The sequence below is a fragment of the Crocodylus siamensis genome, chromosome 10, assembly GCF_052110815.1.
Source record: "Crocodylus siamensis isolate JL-2025a chromosome 10, ASM5211081v1, whole genome shotgun sequence".
NCBI classification, from domain to species: domain Eukaryota; kingdom Metazoa; phylum Chordata; order Crocodylia; family Crocodylidae; genus Crocodylus; species Crocodylus siamensis.
In genome coordinates this window covers 5,842,537-5,863,463 of record NC_143404.1, presented here as the reverse complement: position 1 = coordinate 5,863,463, position 20,927 = coordinate 5,842,537, and the positions used below count along the sequence as shown (strand labels likewise).

Genomic DNA, 20,927 nt, shown 5'->3' with positions numbered 1-20,927 from the left:
TTTAGTTTGCTGAGTGTTGCCTATTAGCACTAATGGTTACATTGCTCTGTAGGGAACTTTGATTTGAAGAGATGCTGCAGATTTTATCAGAATCCATAAACTACCCTAAGAGAGAGTTGCTTCCATTTTACAGGGAGGAAAACTGAGGCCACGAGGCTATGACCTGATGAAGAAATCTTAAGTTGCACTTCTGAAGATGCTGGCTCAGGCCATTAGACCTCCTTATGATGCCGGCAAACCCTTCAGCCTCAGAGGCAGGGCATCAAAGGAGTGGGGGGATAAAACACAGAGGCTGGGATTGCCGAGTGTCCAACAGGAGTAAAAGCAGTAACGGGAGTAGGGTGCAGACTACTAGTCTCAGCTGAGCACCGTCGAGTAGTGCATTAAGCAGCCTGATTAAACTCTGCCATGTGTTGTTTGTTCTTTCATCCTCCCCCTCCGGGGAGAAGCAGTGCAGTGCATTATGTATTGAAAAGCTGCTTTTTTTTTTGCGTTCTTCCTGCAATCATTCCATATTATATTTGCTTGCAACCATTTTTCTAGGATAGTAAATGTGGCTTCACCTCTATCTGGTAACTCAGATCCTCAAAAGGATGTTGGCAAGTCATTCCCCTCGGGGCGGGCTAGGCACCTAACTGCCCAGAGGCTCTGGGCATATTGTTATTTATTTGTAAAGCGTCGGTATCTCGAACAGGAGATGCTTAGACCTAGAAAATAAGATAAAATGTTTCTAGTAGCGCGGAGAACAGCTGCCCTTTGTGGTTTAAACAATGCAACTGAGTAGAAATATCAGTATTGCCAACTCTCGTGGTTTTTGGTGTTCTTAAAGTCTGTGTTTCGGGAACGTGAAAAACTTTGCTCTTGCTTGTAGATATGTATGTAAATATAAACATATATAAAAAAATCCCAAAGTTTTCCACATTCCCCAAGCACAGACTTTAAGAACAACACCAAACAATCCTGAGAGCTGGCAATACTGAGTATGCACTTGACTAGTCTTGTGGGTGACCTGTCGGTCCATCACGTGGCCTGTCTTCATGACGAGACTTGACGGTTCATGGTGCACCAGCATTTCTGCCATGTGAACCGACAGACAACGTCAGCTTTAAAACGTAAACTTTGCTTTGAAAGGAAACTGCAAATGTTAATGACATGACATTTTGGAAGTGGCTGCACAGATCGTTTTGAAAATGCTTCTTCATTTCTGTTTCCAAAGTGTCAAAATTGCTGGTGGAACGGGCAATTCCAGGTTTTGAGCAGCTCTGTGTTTTCCCCTCTGCCACCTTGTAACTGAGTTCTGTAAAGAGGAGTTGACATAAATCGCATCACCCCTGCTCTTGAGCTGTCCGCTAGATTGATTAGCTGTGGTCAGCCAAATGTCCATGAGTTTAGAGCTCTGTTTATTTGAATCCCCATGTTGAAGCCAGTGAGATTTAAATGTGCTTAAATGCTTTACTGATTCAGTGCTCAAGTAATGATCGGTGTTAGATTGGGAGCAGGTAGATTACATCTGTTCTCCCATGCAACACACCACCTAGGCCACCAAATCATCTCAGGAAAGATTATTTTGGTGTCCCTGTAATACAGGTGTTCACGTGTGTGTGTGTGTACATACAATATACAAAAGCTGTAATTATTTAAAAAAGGGAGATGATGGTTTTTACAAATCCCTTTTATTTACAATGAATGCTTGCATCTCACATTGCAATGTGTAGTATTTAGCTGGATTTAGTATGAGCTTCAGGTTCATCAGGCGTTCACCACAAAATGCACGTATAATACAAACTGCACAGGAGAAGTTGAAGACCAGCATGAGAAGAAGCAGGTAGCTTATATCAGAATTGGTTCATATCAATTTTACCAGGATATAATATAGATTAAAAAGAGCATCTCAAGAAAAATGCCTTATACTCAAGGGCTTCGTTTGAAATGTGTCATTTTCGAAGCAGCTGTCTTCACTTCAGAGATTTCTGAAAGAGAAAAGCAAACACCCAGCTCAGGCAATCTCCACAGCATGGTTTCCTACCAAAGACTCTCCTTTATCTTAAATGCTTTAATTATTCAAAAATAAATGCAGTTCTGACGAAGGTACCAGACGGATGCTTTGCCCATTCGCAGGGATAGGACAGCAGAGAGAGAAACTGCAAACGTGTCTGATTGCAGCACAAGTGTGTCACAGTCAAGCCCTGGAAAGGCCAGGCTGAGAGCACGACTTACACCACTGATCATGCAGACGTGCATGTGTGAACGGCTTCCTTGGCCTCAGTCTGACCACGCTCATGTGTAATGTTAACTGCAGCCACAGTTTGCTGGTTCTTGCTGACCTGAATCCTTTGGCTTTGCTGGTGAAACTTCTGCTCGTAGAGTTTACAGCTGACATCTGGCTTTTAATACCATTCATTCCAGTTGGAGGCATGAGCAATTTTCTTTTTTAAAAAGACCATCATAAAAAGAGACACAAGCCCCCATTTAGTCACAAGTTTCCTAAGTTGCTTAAGAATCGGTGCCACTTTCTTGGCTTTAGGGTTCAGACAGTTGCTGGATCCTCTTTTCTGACTGATACTCTAATAGATTAAATTGGATATTACGAGATGCAGTGTGGCTCAAACTTTTAATATGAAGCAGGAGGCAAAAATGGCTTTTACAGGAGCTGCTGGGAGGGAAAGGAAAAAGGTCTATATTTTTAAATCCTGCAATCCAGTCATTTTGTTTTGCAGATGAGTGCGCAAATAATGCCCACGGTCCATGAACAGGTGTAGGTTGTAACCGTGTTGGTCTAAGGACATAGGCCACGGTCCATGAACACACCTGGGCGGGAAGAATTTAGACCATATTGAACAAGGGTCACTGTTATAGTTTCAACAGTCAAAGGGCAGCAGGTTGAATTAAGCCTCTCGGAGTTGCTGTGTTTAAGGGTAGGTTTCATCCTCTTGGATACGTTATGGTGTAGTGTTTTAACGCGTTTGTACCAGTGAGATGGAAATCGAGTGCGTAGCACTAATTGCAAGTGAGAAATGTCAGCAAATGTCAATATGAATACTTTAACTGGAGCAAGGGAAGAGAGCTTGTCGGTGGAAAGAAGCTAAAGCTTTTCGCATCCCCCTGCTAGCACGTCCTGCCTTGCAACAGGTGACGTGGTCACCGTCTTGAAATCCAAGAGAGAAGGATTTTGCAAATAAAAATTTGGGGGGCATTCGATGTTTTTTTAAAGTGTCTGGCAGCCAGAGAGAGCAACAGCGAGACTCTGTCCACGGCAGCAGCGCGCCACTACGCAGCCAGCGGTGGCAGCACCACCACGCCGCTAACCGTTGTGAGCACAGCTCACTCCCCTTTCCTCTTGCTGATTCAAGCGTGTTGCTTGCTGGCTGCAGCTATTAAGTAACTCCAACTTTGCCCATTCGCAGACAGAGGGGAGGGCGAGTGTTAGTGGTGGAAAGCCCCGTGCCAAATTTAAGCCCGAGCGGGAGCATGGCAGGAAATCTGGTCAAGGTGAGAGCCCGTGTTATCCGGCCTCTCAAACTTTGCAGAAGCAGCTATGCAGTGTCTCTTCCCCCACAGTTTATCGCTTGTGCTGAAACTAAGCATTTTGACTGAGACCGCCCTATTCCCCCGCTTCAGGTTCACGGAGGCAGGCTGGTGCTTCATGGAGCTGGGATTCAAGACCTGTTCCTGTGTCTGTGGCACGGCACAGGGTTTCACCACAGCAGGGGACATCACAGGCCGCTGTAACTCAGGGTAAAAACAGACACTGCTGAACCAAAGTGGATCCACTGTGCTGGGACACGTCCCACCACAACTGATCTGCTTTAGTGGGCGACACACCTCTCTGCGTTGCTCATCAGGGCCCCTGCCTGATGCAGGACAAGGGGCAATGTGCTCCCCTTCCCTTGGGATTTCCCGGTGCTTTGCTGTCCCGTGTCAGGTGCTGGGCTGACCCGTGTTTCATGCGGAGGCATGGGGAACCGGGGAGTCCCCAGGCGAGGGGAATGCATCCTGCACCTCTGTGTGACAAACGGGTCAGCACGGGTCCCGGTATGAAGGCGCCGGGCAAGTAGGAGTCCCTAGGCCCTCTGCCTCCATGCTGGGACCTGCGTGGGCTTTTCCTGCTTGTGGAGATGTGCCCCTGGAGCTGCCTGGGGCATCCCTGTAAGTGAGGAAAGCCAGGCAGGTGCTCCAGGGACTTGAGGGGCCCGATCCCACCCAGCGTGTGCGGGATCCTATCCCCCAAGCTCTATCGCCACAGAACAAATAGACATCAGCTGCCATAAAGCAACACGAGTTATTATTAGTGTCTTTTGTCACAGCACTGATGTGGCAGACAAAAGGTAGGGACGTCCATTTGCTTGGCATGTTCGCCCACGCGCCACGTCCGGTGACATCTGTTTCTACCCTCAATGTCCCCACTGCAGCAAGCTTTGTTTCATATTTCCGAAGAAAGGGAGAAACAGCAGCTGGCCATTGGCTCCATCCATTAACAAAGGGAAGGAAATTTCTGCCTGACATCTGCAGAGAGCCAGTTCAGCCTTCAGGGGAAACACGAAGCTTTATTTTCCTTGCATGTCTTTGACTTGGCTAGCAGGGCACCAATGTCCACGACTGTAAAACAGTCTAAGCCCTCCTTGAATCCCACTACATTTTATCTTGCTGACATTCTGCAGCGATGAATTGCATAAGCTGACCCGGCACAGCAGGCAGGAATAGTTCTTTCTGTCTGACTTAAGCCTTCTGCTTTTTATTTCCCGTTACTGTGGCCTCATTCAGACAAGACACAGGGAGTCAGGACGTGTTCATCCATGCACAGGAGCCAGACCGATGCAGGGAAGTGTGCCTTTATATAAGGGTTAGTATGGTCCACAAGCGCAGGAAAGACAGCGCTCCTCTCCCTGTCATGCCCATAAAGAGTGCAGACCAGCGATAAATCAGACCCAGGATCAGCAGCAAGAGGACTAACCCCCAGCAGGTTCACCAGTATCTTTTGCTCATGGGTGGGAGTGCAGCCCAGCTTCCCCATGTCGCCACAGGTTGCAGTTTTGCACCTGTAATTTGGGGGATCAGGGGACACAGTCAGCTGCTCAGACTGCCAAGCAGCACCTCACTTGGGGTCCACGATGGGCGAGGAATAGTGGGTCGATGCTGGTCTCAGAATCAAGTCCGTTGCCCGCTGCTCACATTTCTTGCCCTCGAGCCGAACACACCAGCGCCTCCTTTTACGAATATGTTTATAAGGGACTTGTCATTACTGGACCAGCCCACGGCGGCACGGTCGGTCAGCGTGTGTAGTACTGACGTGAAGCACTAGCTTGGTGCAGACGTGCTCTGAGCAGGGTTTGAACTCGGTTTCCCGTATTCATTTCTTTAAGCTAGCTCTAAGCACCCTTACCAATCCTACTCTAGGACTTGCCTGGATCATAAGGTTCAAGACAGGGACCATCACATGCCATATATTGGTCCAGTACCTAGCATAAAGGACCCCCAACCTGGGTAGCTGCTAGGCATTCAACTGAATGCTAATTGCGGCCTGCTTGTACAGCGCAGGCTGACGGGGAAACGTAGAAAAGTGTTGAGCAAAGTTATTAATATTAGCGCTAGCATGTCAGCAGCTAGCAACCTGGAATCGATAATCTCTCTTGTTTTGAGGTGAAGAAACAGGACCTCGGCAGGAAAGATGCGATAGTGTTTCCGCTCAGCCTGCCGGCGTAGGTCCACGTAACACACCTGGCGCGAGGGAGGGACAGGAGCGGTGTTGGGCAGCACTCCTGAGAAGTGCCAGAAAGTCTTCTCTTTCTAAAGGGATTGTGGCAAAGGGAAAAATGATTTAAGTATCAATCAACTTGGGGACTTTTCTACTTGATGTCTCACCTATCAAATCTGAAGCAGGGGCTTCCCGCTGCTGGTTTTGCTTCACAGTGCTGCTGACTGCAGAGGCTTTCTGTCGCAGAGAGGAGAACTAGCAAGTATTTTCTGTAAGCCACAGGGGTAATGCAAGCAGACATTTGTGGTTAACACCCATCTTTGCTAAGCTTCCTGTGGTGCTTACTGCAGGCAGATGGTCTTTCCAGTAGCCCGGGCAGACTCACAAAACCTGCCGGAAACGATCGACAGAACACGAATACACATGAATTAATGAGCCAGCCAAGAAACTAACCATTGTTTCAAATGGATGGGGGTGTTCTAACGATGCCCGTTAGGAACCTGATCCAATGACAGGCAGATCCCCTTTAACCTCACGGGGTTTGGGTCTGCTGGGGGGCATGCCAAAAATTGTCCACCTTCACCTCCTGAGATATGGCCCCATGTCACGGCCCTGGAAAGAGCTGCATCTGGCAGGCATTCATTCTGGAAAGGATATCAGAGCCAAAGGCGTGTGTATTTACACCCCACCCATTACCTTCCTACCCCCATCTCATGCTGGAGTTGAAAAGCCATGCTCCAGACAGAGAAAAGTACTGGCGCTTCGCAAAGACACCAAGAAACCGGTATTGCAGTGCTCTCGCCCTGCGCTAGAGCCTGGAGAGCGACAGGCAAAGGAGCCGGCCCTGGTGCTGCGTGCGGGGTTTGGTGCGCAGTAACGAGGTTCTTTGGGATTCGCTTGATTCTTCAGATACATTAGCTCGGGCCATTTGCTTTCCTTTTTGTGTTTGTTTTCAGTGAGTCTGCAAGGAGAAGAAAAAAAAAATGTTCCCTGGCAGAAATATTTGTGGAAAGAAGATAAGACAGTCACTAATAACGCTCTTGATTTGGGGCACAGGAGAACAATGCACTCCTTTCAGAAGCACGCAGCCGAAAGGTCACGTGGAAGACGCGGGCATCGCCTGCACGGTGCCGTCCGCATGAGGATGTGGAGGTCAGACGTGTCATTATTCTGTGCCCGTGTTCCTTGCACTATTTTTCCCCTTGGATCTCTGTTCTGTGCACGACTGAGTGGAGACTGCAAAAGGGCTTTGCCCTTAATCATGCTGCTAATAGCACAGCTGGGGCTTTCACTCACTAAAGCCAAGTAAATCCTGCCCAGTCACCAACTCCTCTTTTCCTGCCCTAAAGCTATTTCACCTTCTTTTTACTCCACTTAGCACAAGTCTCCATCTGGACTACTGGTAGCTCATCACAAATCTATGTCCTGAAGAAGCATCAGGGCAGCAATTAGGCACAATTACACTGTTACTCATTTTGAGAGTCGCTTCTCCTAAGAGCTTTCTCTCGCAATTTCCAAAGCAAATGGTCCTTTGGAAATTAACCCGCCGCTTCCAGGGCTACGTGGTTCGCCAGCCGAATACTGCTCTGCTCTCATTGTAAATTAGCTGTGCTCCCCTTTCCAAAACTCTGTTTAATGTGCAACCTTTCCTGCCTTCTGCTGGACATTACCTGCCCCTAACTGATTAATCTTTAGCTCTGTGTCCATCTATCTTCTGCTCCGATTTCTGAGCTTGGAGAATGCAGCACACCTTGCTCTGCTGCTCTCTCACCGCTCCCCCTGCCTTGCTCCCTCACCTAGGTCGCACCGTGCTCAGGTGCAGCGATTTATGGTCGTTGCCGCCTCACCTGTGTGCTGCTCTGCAGGCCGGAGGAGGGGCGCCTGAGGGCACCGGTTACCTGCCTCTGGGCGGTTGATCTGCAGGCAAGGCGCCTGACTGGTTCCTGTCCCCTGGGCTGGTGTACCAAGGCGAGGACGCAGGTGAGTCCTAGGAGCTCGGGGGGACAAACTGGAAGTTGCTAGGAAAAGAAATGACTGAGAGGAAGAGGCAAATGCAGGCACAGCAGATTGCTGTGGGAACGGCCGTCTCCTTTCTAGCTTGCTCGAGCTGCTCTCGGGCAAGAGCAGCAGGCAGGCCTCGCCACACCCAGGGGATGTGCTGGCTGGGCTTGCAGTGCCAGACTCACAGACCAGAGGGGCTTTCAAGAGTCCCACCAAATGGGCGGGGGAGGAAGCCTTAGAGAGAGAGAGTCTGCAGACCTGGGCTATGGACCTACCCCCCAAAAGCCCAGATTCAATTCCTGCAGATTTGGGGCATCTGGCTCTCTCTCAGCCTGTTAAGGGATGGATTTCCCCCCAGGACAAAACCAGCTGGTTTTATCCTAGGTCAAGAGCTGCCATTCAGGTAGCTCAAACATAGTTTCTAAAATGGAGATGGGCTTTCTGGCTGGAGCGCCCTGGTCGCTCACCCGCGAGGCGAGGGAAGGTGTTGGGCACTTCGTTACCTGACCGGCCTTCGCCTTCAGACGGGCAGGGAGCCGATCACAAAGATTAGGTGCTTTTGCTTTGCAAAAGCGATTGCGGCCGAGCCGAAGAGCAGAAGGTTTGAGGTTGACTGAAGTCAGCAAAACCGAGTGCCTCTCTCCTGGGGTGTCTCGGTGCTGTTACGGTACCGCCTCTCACGTCTCGCTCTCTGTGCACCCTCACCCTCTCCCACTCTTCCCCTCCTGGTTCGCACCTGCCCCCTGCGTTTTCCGCTGCCATTTTAATGTTCCCTCTCTCGTCTCCTCGCCTCCCTTTGCCTTCGTGCACGCCAAGCTCTGGGCTGTGGTTGTTGCTGGCGAGGTGCCCGAGTCAGCGTGGCAGTGCTAAGCACTGGCGTGCCCGAGGGCCAGATCCTAGAAGTCACTTGGACGCTGCAGTGGGACTTGGGGGGAGTTTGTGTCTGAGCTAAACTAGGCTTCTGAAAACCCCCGTTCTGCAAAAGGACCCAGTACCTACGGGGGAAGGCTTCTTGTCACAGGTTCACGTGGTGAATTATAGACCACGTCCACTATAGACCTCAAGTCTCCTAACTCCCAGCCCTCCTTTTGTGCCGCATCTTTATAGAAAGCAAGCAGCGCAGCACTGTTACCACGGTTGTCTTATTCTAGGCAGAGGCACACGTCTTTCCAGCTTCCTGTCTACACAAGCCCTAACCTGAATTGCCCTTACAAGTTGGTGAACTCCTTTATAGTCCCAGCTCCGTCTGCTACAAGGACAGGGTCTCGCTAGGTCAGCTCTTTGACTTGTTTTCCCCGTGGATGAGTTCTCATCTTCGAGATCCCTGCTGAGTCCATGAAAAGCAGCCTCTTCTCCCTTGTCATTATGGCTCTAGAGACCTGGCTGCTGCTTAATGCCACCTCTTGCATTCACCAGCCAATTCCTGTTGAGCAACAGCAGCCCCTGCTTTCCACCTCCCACGGCCCCAAAGCCAGCCTGCCCCAAAGGAAGGAAACTGGGCCCAGTAGCTGAACGCAGTTGTGCACTGCTACATGGTCGAGCAGTGCACAACTGGGCACCTGAGCTGCTTCAGCCTTTCAAAGATGGGCACGCACGAAAGGGAGTCACCAGCAAAAACGGAGCTGTGCCTCCATATTGCATGTAGGGTCATGCATCCTAACTGCCATGTTGGCAGCGTTTGCATTGAAAATAGCAGGCACTGTACCGACAAGTAAAACAATTAGGTTGGATGTTTTTTATTTGCATCTGCTCTCCAAAGCACTGATGATACATGCAGTAGCAACAACAGATTTGCTAGGCATTGCAGCCTCATAAATATTTAGTTGAAGAGTAATTACAGAATAAAGCTGGGAGGGGGAACGGGAATGACACAGAAAGGACACGGTATCTTTTCCATCCAGATGGTGCCTCAAGAAAACGGTTAGCACATACAGAAGGGGAGCAGGACACAAAAGAGAGAGCGGGACAGTCGGGCTGCCCTCCGGTACCTCGTCCTTGTTGCACGGGTCAGGAAAGCAATGCAATATTTCCCTCCTCCTCAAACTCTCTCCCAGGGCTCCAGTGGGCACCGAGGCCATCGTGGGCTTTCCATATGGCTAAGATGTGCCACTAATACACTGCACCGAGACACGGATCAGACCTTGCCCCCTTCCTCCAATCTACTTCGGTTTTGTTTTTCTGCAGAAATAAGTTTCTACACGTTTTTCACGAGCGTAGCTTTCCAGAAAGGTTTCCCTCCTAAGCAGAGCCAGCAGCCTGCTGCCATCACTCCCCAGGTGCCAACCAATTCACTCCTAATAACCCAGCGATGAGAGCTCTGCCCTGCACTTCTCTGCCAGGTGGGGAGGGTTATGCCTGTCTTTGAGTAAAGAGAGGTGCATTTGTATTAGCCTGCCTCTCATTTACAGTCTGTGACGGCTGAAATGGCAAATCTACAATTGATTTTGTTATGGAAGTTTTCCACCTCCAAGTCACTAAGTGCCCTGGCAATCCTCTATAGGAGTCATTAGGCTGCAACACATCCATTTAGAGCCTCATCTACACAATGCAACTAATACATCTAAATTGCTCTACAATCAGCAGTTGTAATTAATGGCAGGTTAAAATAAACTGCTTCTACATGTCTCTTGAAAATATTGCTTGAAGCAAAGGCACTGTGAAACATTTGTGTCGATTCACACTTCCTTAATGAAAATGCACGTGCAGGACAGGGGCTTGATCTCTGGTCAGCATTCAGGAGCTTTTCAAATGCTTTCCTGCTTCTGCCATGGAAAACGTAGTGGTGGGCAGAGGCCTGTGCTCTGTTTTAGCAGAAATCCAGATTATTGACTCCGGGTTTGTCTACACAGGAGAGTTATTACAGAACAAGAGGGTGTGATATTGCAGTGCACTAGCTCCTCTGCACGCACTCCCCCTGTGGACACTTATAAGCTAAAAACAGAGGTCCTATTTCTCCCAGGACAGACTTTTATGCCAGTACCCTACAGATGTACATGCCTGTTGTGCCACTTCAAGTACCTGTGAAGTATCTGAGAGAACAACTGGGGCCTAGTCCGCGTTAACTGCCCTTCAAGCCGGGTGTATAAATGACTGTCCGCATGGGACAATCAGACCCAGGATAAACCGACACCTGTTTTTACCCCCCGTGCTGTAACCTCCTTCACTGAGGCTGTCTCTGTCCATCTCCTAGCAGATGTGGCATGAACAACTGCTGAGTTGCTTTGTTTTCAAGGATAGGGGCTGGTGTACGGAGAAACACAACCTGCTGATATAATGCACTTGCACAAGGCCTTTCTTCCCCGAATCTTGCAGCGCTTCATGCAAATATAGGCCAGTATTATTAGTAGTGCAGTACAGATTAGGAAACTGAGGCACAGAAATTAAGCGACTTGCTTAAGGCACTACACTAAATAAGTGGCAGACTTGCATTCAGAGCCAGGATCCTGCGGTTTCCAGTCCCTGGAAATGCACCTCCTACAGTACCATGGCATTTGCAGTATTGATTTGTGACCTATTTGGCTTCTTACACGCTACAGGTGTGTTCTGTAGGTGATGCAGGTGTATCCAGCAGTGGGTGTGGAAAAGCTTTATACATGCATGCGGAGTAATATAACGCTATGAAAAGAGTGAGAGTATGTGGGCTGCTGGGTTTCATGTGGCTCCCTACTAAGACTGAAAGAGCAGAGCATTTTCACTGCACTCTAACAGCAATGCAAGGCCCATGTTAACACGCCTGGCACAATGAGCGCCTGGTTCTCCAATCCCTTCCCACACCGCGCTCTAATGGAGTGTGTTCATGAAAGGCTTCTTCTAATTTTTAGAGCATTTCCATGGAGACCTATTTAACCCACAAGACATCAAATGGAAAGAGAGCACAGTTGCTGTGATACACACCAGGCTTTTTCAAAATCTGTACTCCATCATCAGAGAGAGCATATTGCATACTGCCCAAGTATCCTTCACGAGTTTCCTTTCACAGTAAAGCAAAAAAAAACCAAAACAGACTTTTGTTTGCTGCTGTATTTCTTTAAGAGGGCAAATCTGATATCTTTTATTAGACCAACTCAACTTTGAGTTGGTCTAATAAGATTTACCCAAAGAACCTTGTCTGCCTATGTCCTTCGACCAACACGGCTGCAGCCTACACCCCTTTAAGAAGGCAAATTGCTGCTAATTGTCTGCCAACAGATTCAGTCTTGGAACATCATTCGATAATTACGACATGAAGCAGCGCACTAATCCAGTAGCGAACATTGAAGTTGTTGCCATTGAGCGGTCTGTGACGGTGTCTGCAGTGCTGATAAATGAGGGGTTTGTTGCCTTATCGTGAAGGGAGGGCGTTCCCGGGTGGTGGAAGCTGTGATCATAAGTGGAGCGCGATGCAGGCAGGAAGGCTGTTATCCACCTTTGGCTACGTTCTCTGGGTGCAGGACAGGCACGAGCAGTGGATGCCGCCGATCAGATGCAAGATGCTGTTATAAACTCCTGCCTCCCACCGTCACTTGCTGCTTTCTTACGCTCTCCCCTCGGAAAGTAAAGGGTCTGAGTATCTGAACCGCCTCTGTGCTCATCTGTGAGAGATGCAATGGGTCCAAATGTGTCTGCTTCCTCTGCAAACCTATTCTGCGGCCCTCTTCTCTGCTTAATGAATGCGAGCAGTAGGGAGAATTTCCAAGTAGCAGCGCCCACCATTTCTTGCAAATAAGATTACGGCTCAGCATCCTTCTCGCTCATACTTCTGCAATGGCCGGAAGCAGGCAGGCTGTAACCTTTGCTTCTTTCCAGGCACATTTGCACTCGGAGATCCAGTTATGGATCAGGGCTTTTTTAGCTACGTGAAAGCATTCCAGGTGTCTCTGCTTACCAAGAGCCTCTCCCGTCGCTTTTTTGGTGTAGCTGGAAGAATCCACCTCCACTTTTTCAGCGCTGTCTGCTGTTTTGAACAGGCTATATTGCCGCCTTAAAGAGCATCTCAGAATCTTGTTTCCTGGAAATTTCTCTCTGGTTGGCCGTGGCCATATCCGCTTACTGCTAATTAACATGGTGCAGTTTTCTTTCCGAGTCTGATCGCTTCCTGGTGCTGACCTCTCGTGGTTTTTCAGGGATTTCAGCTCTGGGAAGCGATCCCCTCTCTGGACTGACCCAGGGGAGGGAAGCCTCGGAAAACTGAATATCCTGGGCAGATTTGGCTTCTTTGTAGGTTTATCTTGAGAGTCGACTAGATGGGTTTCATCACTGCTGGCATTACAAGGGCCAGTTTGTGAGTGGTCTGTGCTTAAGCTTTCACTGGAGACAGGACCCTTATAATGATGAGGTTTTCCTGCTTGTGCATATAGCTTTTCTAGAGGATCATCCCTGGAGCAGGGGTACGGCTTTCCCTCTTCGCAGACTAGACGGACTGTTTCTAATGACATGACGTTTGAGATGATGTTGGTCAGTTTACATTTGGGGATTGCTCTCGGCATCGCCGCAGGCTTCGGGCACTGCCAGTCTTCTTGAAGCGTTGTCTTGTCTCGGACCCTCGGGCGGTTTTCGGGTATCGCGGGGAAGGTGGGTCTTGCTAACTGGCAGATGGATTGAAGGTAATCTTCACTGGAGCACAGATCTGGGTTGGTAGACAAGCTTCCCAAACTTTTTGCATTGCTGCTTAAATCCTCCTGCATTTCCTCATGGGTTTCACATATGGTTGGGAGAGGCTTTGTAATATTCAGTCTGAGCCGGGGCGCCATGGCTACAAAAAAGGTACAAGACATAATTGGCACATGCAAATGAGAAACTCTCTGATACAGGAACTGTAAAATGAATACAATCCTCTTCCTATTCCTTTTTTTTGTAGTGAAGAAGCAAGCAATAACATACAGGGGAACCCTTTAAAAATACAGCTGGTAAATTTTTTTAATCGGGGGTGGGGGGGGGCCTGACAGGTCATGAATAAAATATACTAAATGGCTAATTATTCACGTGGCAAATGATAAAACAATTCAGTAAAGAGAATCACGCAGCTCATCCCCTGACAATCAGACAGCCCAGCCCTACATGCACCTGCTGGTTCAATATAATAGGGACCTACTTAATTCACAGTTTTGTGTGTTTTGTGGGAACACTGAAATCCGGGATGGTCCGTGAAATCTGAAAAATCAGCAAAAAAATAAAATAAAATGCCCCCGCCCCCAGTGGGACCAAGCAGTCCCTCCTCCTCCCTGGGCTCTCCACCAATCAGCCCCAAGGCGCAGGGCCGCCGCGAAACACCCACGACATTGGCTTTGCACGCCCCAAGCAGGCTGTGAAAAACCCTTTGTCTCGCCACAATTTAGGTATGTCCCTAAATACCGCTGCCTGGGCGACAGGAACAAGAGCATCAGAAGAAGCTTCCAGGTAATCCTGCTCCCCGCACCGGATACGGCGCTCCCGTTTATCTGCACAGTGTGGCAGGGAGTCTTGCCTGGGGGGACGTATGGGGGACTATAGGATTGGGGCCCAGTTAGTGGAGTCCATCTTTGTTCACGGATAGGAGCTGGTTCTCCACGAAGTGAAGTATTGCACAGGGCAGTGATATTACACTTGGTCTGTTCCCCCCCAGAAATGACAAAAAAATGGTGGTTCAAAAACCCACCCCTTTTCATCAGTGCTGCCGGCTGTGCACCAGTAGTTACGTCGGCTCAAGGGCAAGAAATTCAAGACCATCCCAAGCTGAGTGATCTTAGTTCCTGCAAAGTCAAGACTCTTATTCTACTCCTAACAAAGCCAATGCAAATGTGGCCTACCTCATTTATTAACTAGCATCCCACCCTGAAGTGGTTTCAGTTCCTAAAGTACTGTTTCTGGGGTAACTCTTGGCTTAAGCATTTGCTTGCAAAAATGCTCATATAACCCAGATCCAGTTTTTGACTTCCAGATTTTTATGTGACTACTTAGTCAAAATTGCACTGCTCCATTGTGCTTTCTAAATGCATACGTGTGGAAATAGCTATTTATGTGCATGAGTGTTGTGGGCTTTTTCTTCTTCCTTTTATTACTGGAAATCAATTCCAGCTTCAGAAACCCTCTGCAGCAAGGCACAGACCACATCTGAAATGCAGGGGCTGTGCCCTTCTCCAGCATACAGAGTAGAAATTGCTGCATACTCATGCTTTCTGCTCTGTTGCTGGCTCTATTACAGGTTTCATTTCAGACAGCTAGAAACATCAGCCCCGTCTGGACCTTGCCAATGTAACTTTTGTCTGTGCAGCACGCTGAGAAGGCTTTCTGTTTTCATTCCTCATTCTTCGATGCCTTTAGGTGAGAAATCAAGTTCTCGTGTTGCTCCCGTTGGAGTCTTTCCCATTGGGAGAAATGGTTTGGATCTATAAGTGCCAGGCCCCGGCAATGCCCCTTTTTTTACTTGGTGTTACTCACATGCCCGCTCCGTCCGTCGAGGGGCACGTTTGCAATAACACCCCTGTCTGGGTCTTCCTCCCTCTCCTCCCTTGCCTATTTGCAAGGATTTCACCTGATCTGGCTAAACGGCTGTCACAGTCACATCAGCACTGCAGGGCTAGAGAGCTGCACGGCCGAGTGCTAGCACATGACCTTGTATCTACTGGTTTGGGCTGGTCCCGGCTACAGCAGGACCTGGGCTGTCTCCCTGCAGGTCTCTGCTTTCTCCTGTGTTGGAGATGCTCGAAGTTTCAGCAGCTCTCACCCTTAGGATCCCATTTCAGCAGCCTCCAGCACAAGGCACAACTTCCAGCTTTTAAAGCACCCTCCTTTTCCTTACCTGAACGTCTCTCTCCTCTCGGAGCCGGGCGTGTTTCTACTCCGCAGTTCCCGAGTCCTGCACCCTCCTCGCTTCCCGGAGAGAAGACGAGCTGTCTAACACTAGACCGTGCATCAGGCTTACTGCTTCCAGTCAGCTGATTCTGCTGCTTTTTTTTTTTGTTGTTGCTGCTGCTAAATATAGCCTGCTGGATCCCTTCCCCTTCCTGCAAATCCTAATTTGATAAATGCCCCGTGTCTCTGAAAGGACAGAACAGAGTCAGCGAGGCAGGACAATTGCATTACCGGCAGAGCAGCCCCTACAGCACATCGCTCCGGCTTTGGGAACGGGCTGACGTGTTGACATTTTTCCAAGGGCAAAGTGGAAATGCGGTGCCACGTCCACGTCCCCGAGCCACAGCCGGGGTGCGGCCAGATGTGCGCCGTATCGAATTCCTCCGCGCGTTCGCAGGAGGTTGGTTTGATTCTCGGGGTAGGAAATGCAGGGGAAGGAGTTACGCTTCCTGGCTGCCAGGGCCAGGCGGCATCGCCCCGGGGTACTTCCAGAGCCTGGAGGCTGCACTGATTGATGCTGGCAACCTCGGGCCCCTCAAGGGCACATCTGCTAGAGAGAGGCCCCGGGGCTCCTCGCGGCTGTACAGGCACCGGGGACGTCGAGGCGGTTGTCAGCCCTCCTTTGGTTGTCCCCCCGTCGGGGACTCCAGGGTGCCGGCAGGCACTTCGCGGTTACTTCCATCGCAGCTTTTAAGATGTGATCCCCATCTTCACGTCAGCGAGTAACTCGCGGGGCGAGGCATCCAGAGAGCTGCTGGCAACTGGGATCTGAACGGGCCGGCCGTGCTGGCGGCAGGCGCAGCGGGGACTGAACCAGGGGAAACCTCCGCAGGTTGCTGTAGCATGAAGTAAAGCACCCACGCGCCGTCTCAGACCCGTAACACGCACTTTCCTGAGACCTGCCCCAGCACAGCACCTCTCGTGCCATTTATGTCGCACGGCCTTTGACTCCAAGACTAGCGCCACTCGCTACGCTGTTGTCTGGAGAAGTCCAGGCCCTGCCAAGTGCCCAGAGCCCTCCCCGCGCACTGGAAAGAAGAGCTCATTTTACCGGAAACCTCAGCACCGTCATGGTGATGCTCAGTGGGGTCAAACCACGCGGGGAGGTTTCCAGCCCCCAAATTAGCAAACATCTTCTGCACTCTGGGAGGGGCAAGCGCAAGCAGGGAGGGCAAGAAAATACTGTTTTAGCAGACAAGAAACCCAGTCTGGAAATGCCACAGAACGTGTGTTGAACAGCGTGCCGACACGCTCAGCAAGAGACAGAGCCATCCTTTTAGTCTGTTCTCCATCGCCAGGGATCCTGGTTTTCTCTGATTTAAAATAAAAAAAAAAAATCCCCAATTTTGGGATTTAAAAAAGTAACTCAAAATCCACATTTTATTTTTTTCCATGATTAAAATGAAACGCCACTAATTAGTCTTCAAAAGGAGGCTAGATAGACACCTTGCCGGGGTTGTTTGACCCCAGTGCTCTTTCCTGCCATGGCAGGGGGTCGGACTCGATGATCTGCTCAGGTCCCTTCCGACCCTACTGACTATGAACCTATAATGTATTGATTGAAACACCACTAATGCGTACATCTATATATTGGTGGTGTTTCATTTTAATCATGGAAAAATGTGGATTTGGGGGTTTGTTTTTCTAAAATCTGAAAATTGGGGACTTTTTTTTTTTTGATGGGAGAAAAACAGGGTCCCTGTCCCTCACTATATTAAGCAAATATGCACTCGGGGGAGCTAGTGTCTCCACTTGGAGGAGGATCTTGAGGCTCGTGTCTGAACTGCTGTGTCTGAGGATTGGATAGAGGAGAACTACAAGTGCATTTATATGACCCCGGGTTCGTATTATCTAAAACGAACACTAAGCGGCAAACTTCACTTTCCTTCTGCTTGCAGGAGACAAATGCTGGCGTCGTTCTGTAGATAGTGGAGTAGACCGCCAGCGGGGAGGCTTCAGATTTGCTTTGGATGCCGTGAGGAGTAGCATTCATGCCAAGCTTCATTTCTGCAGGAGTTTCTTCTTCTGAACTTTTGTATTGTTATTCGGGGAGGACCGAAGTCCAAGCAGATGGCCCTAAACCCATCTTGTGTCTCACTAAACCTGCAAATGATCTTTTCAAAGCAGACAATATCTGCCGCAGAGAGCAGCTAGCTTTGTAAATCGTCACTCAAAAGCTCTTGCCTCATCTTCATAGTCCCATGAAGCGCAGATGAGTGAAAAGGTACGGATGAATTAGCCCCTCTGCACTGACTGTGCCAGTGAACTTGCCGTACTTACATACAGCCGTGGGCTGGTGGCTGATGAAGAAATGTGGCTGATGTGAATCCAGGGCTCCTTGTCTATTCTTCCTCGTATGGTGCCTCTTCAAACAGGGCTGCCATGCAATTCCTCCGCAAACTTTCCCTTCCTCTTATCGGTGGAGGCACACATACATCTATCTGGAGCCGCTTCAAAAGGGCAGCATCTGGTACTTCTAGTTGTTTGGTGCGGACAAACTAGGAACGATGCATTTCCTTCCCCGCTTGTCCCATCATACCGATTAGGACATAACCACAACTGCCCCTTGGAAACATTCCCCTCTGAAACGGCTCCAGATGTAGGTGTGTGTCCATGCCCGATTACTACCAGTAGCCAGGATTCATTTGGCCTTCCCCCCAGGAGTGAAATGATGGGTAGTAATCTGTGTGGGCCCCACACAGCAGAAAAGCCCTTGTGCACACGTGCAAGTCCCAGTGACGTCCATGAGACTGTCCTGAGTGGCAGTGGATGCAGGAGAGCAAAGTTAAACCATATCAGATTTTAAGCAAGCTTTTACTAGCTTTATTCCTGCTCTTTTCACCTTGTGTCAAAACGCTGTTCACCATTGAAGGCAGGCTGTGATTAGCATAATGTTTTTGACATAACATCTGTTAGATAAAGCAGAAATATTTGAGGGGAAAACAGCATCTGGCATAGATCTTAAATGTGCTTTTGTTTTCCACCACCTATACAGACAGAGGACTTATTTCTTAAATCAGAGGGAGAAAAAAGCAACTCCTTACATGTGCTATATGGATGAAATATATTGATATATAAATTATGTAAGTTTTATTTTGAAAGGTTGACAGAGGACGCTAGATCTGGAAGGCAAGGGCATTTGGAGAATGAGTCTTTGTCTTAGGCCCTGTTGACTGGACTAGCAATTCGATATCATCTATTTCCGAATTGTCTCCTCCTAAATACATGAGTGTATTCTGGAATTGGATCTCCAGGTGAGGAGTCAGAAGAGCATTTCTGGACAATCAATTCTAGACAGTTTCCCGCTAATAGATATGGTTTGTCAAACTCTTGCTGCTGCCCCCACTGCTTTTCAGGACCCCTTCTCAGGATCAGAAGTGTAGGGCTGGAGGGGACCTCGGGGCTCAGTACAGACAGTCACAAATCCTGAGGCTGAAATGATTCAATCTTCAAAGGTTAGTCTCAACCAGGGGTGGGCAAAGCCCGGACTCCGTTTCCCAGCGGCCCCTCAACCACCCTCAATGCAAAGTTACGCCTTACAGACTAATGCATCACCAACCAGTGGATCTCGATCCACCGGGAGATCTCGGAGCCTCTTGGAGTCGACCCGAGGCTGGGGTGGGAGCTGAGTGCCCGCGTGCATGCATGTGCCCCGGCCCAGCAGGTCAGTCCGTGGGGGAGGGAAGGGGCAAGGGCTGGATCGAGGCCCCCGCAATGAGGGACAGTGCCGCAGAGGCAGGCGCAGGGGTAAGTTGAGTGGGGCCCAGACAGGTGGGACTTACCTGTTGGGGAGGCGCACCCCCAAATAATTTTTTCTTGATCTGCCCCCCACTTCCCTCCCCACAGACTTACCTGCTGGGGGGGGGGGGGGGGGGTGATGGCAGTGCATGGAGCTTTTGGGTTGCTTTTAAATGCCAAAGGCGCTCTCCTACTTAAAGTTTGGAGACCGCTAGACTAACTGAATCAGAGATGCATAATCTTTCATAAGCAACTGCAGCTTCATTCTGGGCACCTCTCCACGTTCATTAACGTGCTGTAGTTACCGCACATTAAGCTTAGTCCGTGGTTAGCCAAGTACTAAATGAATGTGCGGTAACGCCAGCGCACGGGTTTTTAGTGACACGTATTGCGCAGTAGCCTGATGCTACTGCTCAGGAGCGTATTGGCACCGTTCCTGCGCTGCACGCTACTGCGCAGTGTTATTAAGCTACTCTGTAGTTAGCATCTCATGTAGACGTACCCTCTGCCTCCTACCTGACTTCAGACGAACATGGCTAATGACATTTCCCCACCCCACCCCGCAATGAGAGTGCTTTCTAATAATCCCCTCTACATTTCCCTTGCTGCAATTTAAGACCATTGCTCCTTATCCTGTCCTCTGCAGGCACAGACAGTGTAATATCCCTGTCCTCTCCGCAACGGATTTCAAATACCCGAAGGGTGGTTATCAACCCACCTCACCCTTTTTGTCTCCAGATTAAATAATCCTAGTTATTTCAGGCTTTCCCTGTAAATCCCATTTCTCTGCCCGATTCAGCAGCTTGTTGTGTGAGCAGGCCCATTGCTTTCGGTGCGACTGCTCTCCAAACAGAGAGCGCTTGTAGGAATCGGGTACCAGGCCTCTAAACAGTATTGTACTACATCAATTTGTGGAGTCTTTGCCGTTGCCATGCTCCCCTCCCTCTCCCTGGTAGAGCTTTAATACTCTAAAAATAACTATTGCTTCTTAAATATCTTGAAGCACGGTATGTTATTTATTACAAAACTCTGATTCAGTGGTCATAAAATTGCATTCAAATCCAGGAACATGGAAAGAGGTATGTAACCCCAGTATAGACCACTGATATTCTCTATCTTTCCCTTCTCTTTTGTTGACTGAAACGTTGCTAGGAAAAGATATTTCCCTAATCACCTTTATGGAAACGCTCTTCTGTACCTTACCTCCGCCACAGCCCTCTCTGCCTTGCTGAGCGGGTGAACCTCTGAACGTTTCTTTTGCGTCTTCTTGAAAGCGTCTGATGTTTCTCTCGTGCCTTTTTGAAGAAAGCTGGTGAACCCCCCCTTGCACTTCTGTATTTATACCCGTCAGACTGAATGCAATGAATCAGCATTCCTGTGTGCGTGGAAAACCGTAACCAAATGGGATTAGCAGTAAAGGAAAACAGCAACGGGCCCAGTGCCTGGACCGCGGACTTCCCGGCCAGCCGTTAGCCCTGCATAGCTTAACTGAGCCTGCGAGTGTTTCCGTGCGCGGTTGTGCATGCGTCCAGTTTTTGTTCCTCTGCTTTGAGCAGAAACCAGCTTCCCCCCCAAATGACGGGGGGGGGGAGCTGCCTCTGGCTCTGATTGAGCTGGGGACAGGGGGAAACGTGAAAACGGTTTCTTAACCCCGGTGGTTTTGCCACGGGCGGGAACTCGTTTGCTT

General features: G+C 49.3%; 1 protein-coding gene across 2 annotated transcripts; it reads right to left on the bottom strand.

Annotated features, from left to right (window-relative positions):
* Positions 1–9,423: 9,423 nt before the first annotated feature.
* LOC149856161 (uncharacterized) lies at positions 9,424–20,628 on the bottom strand. 2 transcript variants are annotated; one of them, XM_090020639.1, is made up of 2 exons: positions 20,444–20,628; positions 9,424–13,424 (listed from the first exon to the last, which is right to left on the bottom strand). In XM_090020639.1, the coding sequence occupies exon 2, from the start codon at positions 13,420–13,422 to the stop codon at positions 12,424–12,426; it is 999 nt and encodes a 332-aa protein (XP_089876765.1). In that variant the 5' UTR covers positions 13,423–13,424; positions 20,444–20,628; the 3' UTR covers positions 9,424–12,423. The 2 variants fall into 2 exon arrangements, with proteins under 2 accessions (XP_089876765.1, XP_089876764.1); XM_090020638.1 differs by lacking the exon at positions 20,444–20,628 and adding an exon at positions 15,450–15,582.
* Positions 20,629–20,927: the final 299 nt, after the last annotated feature.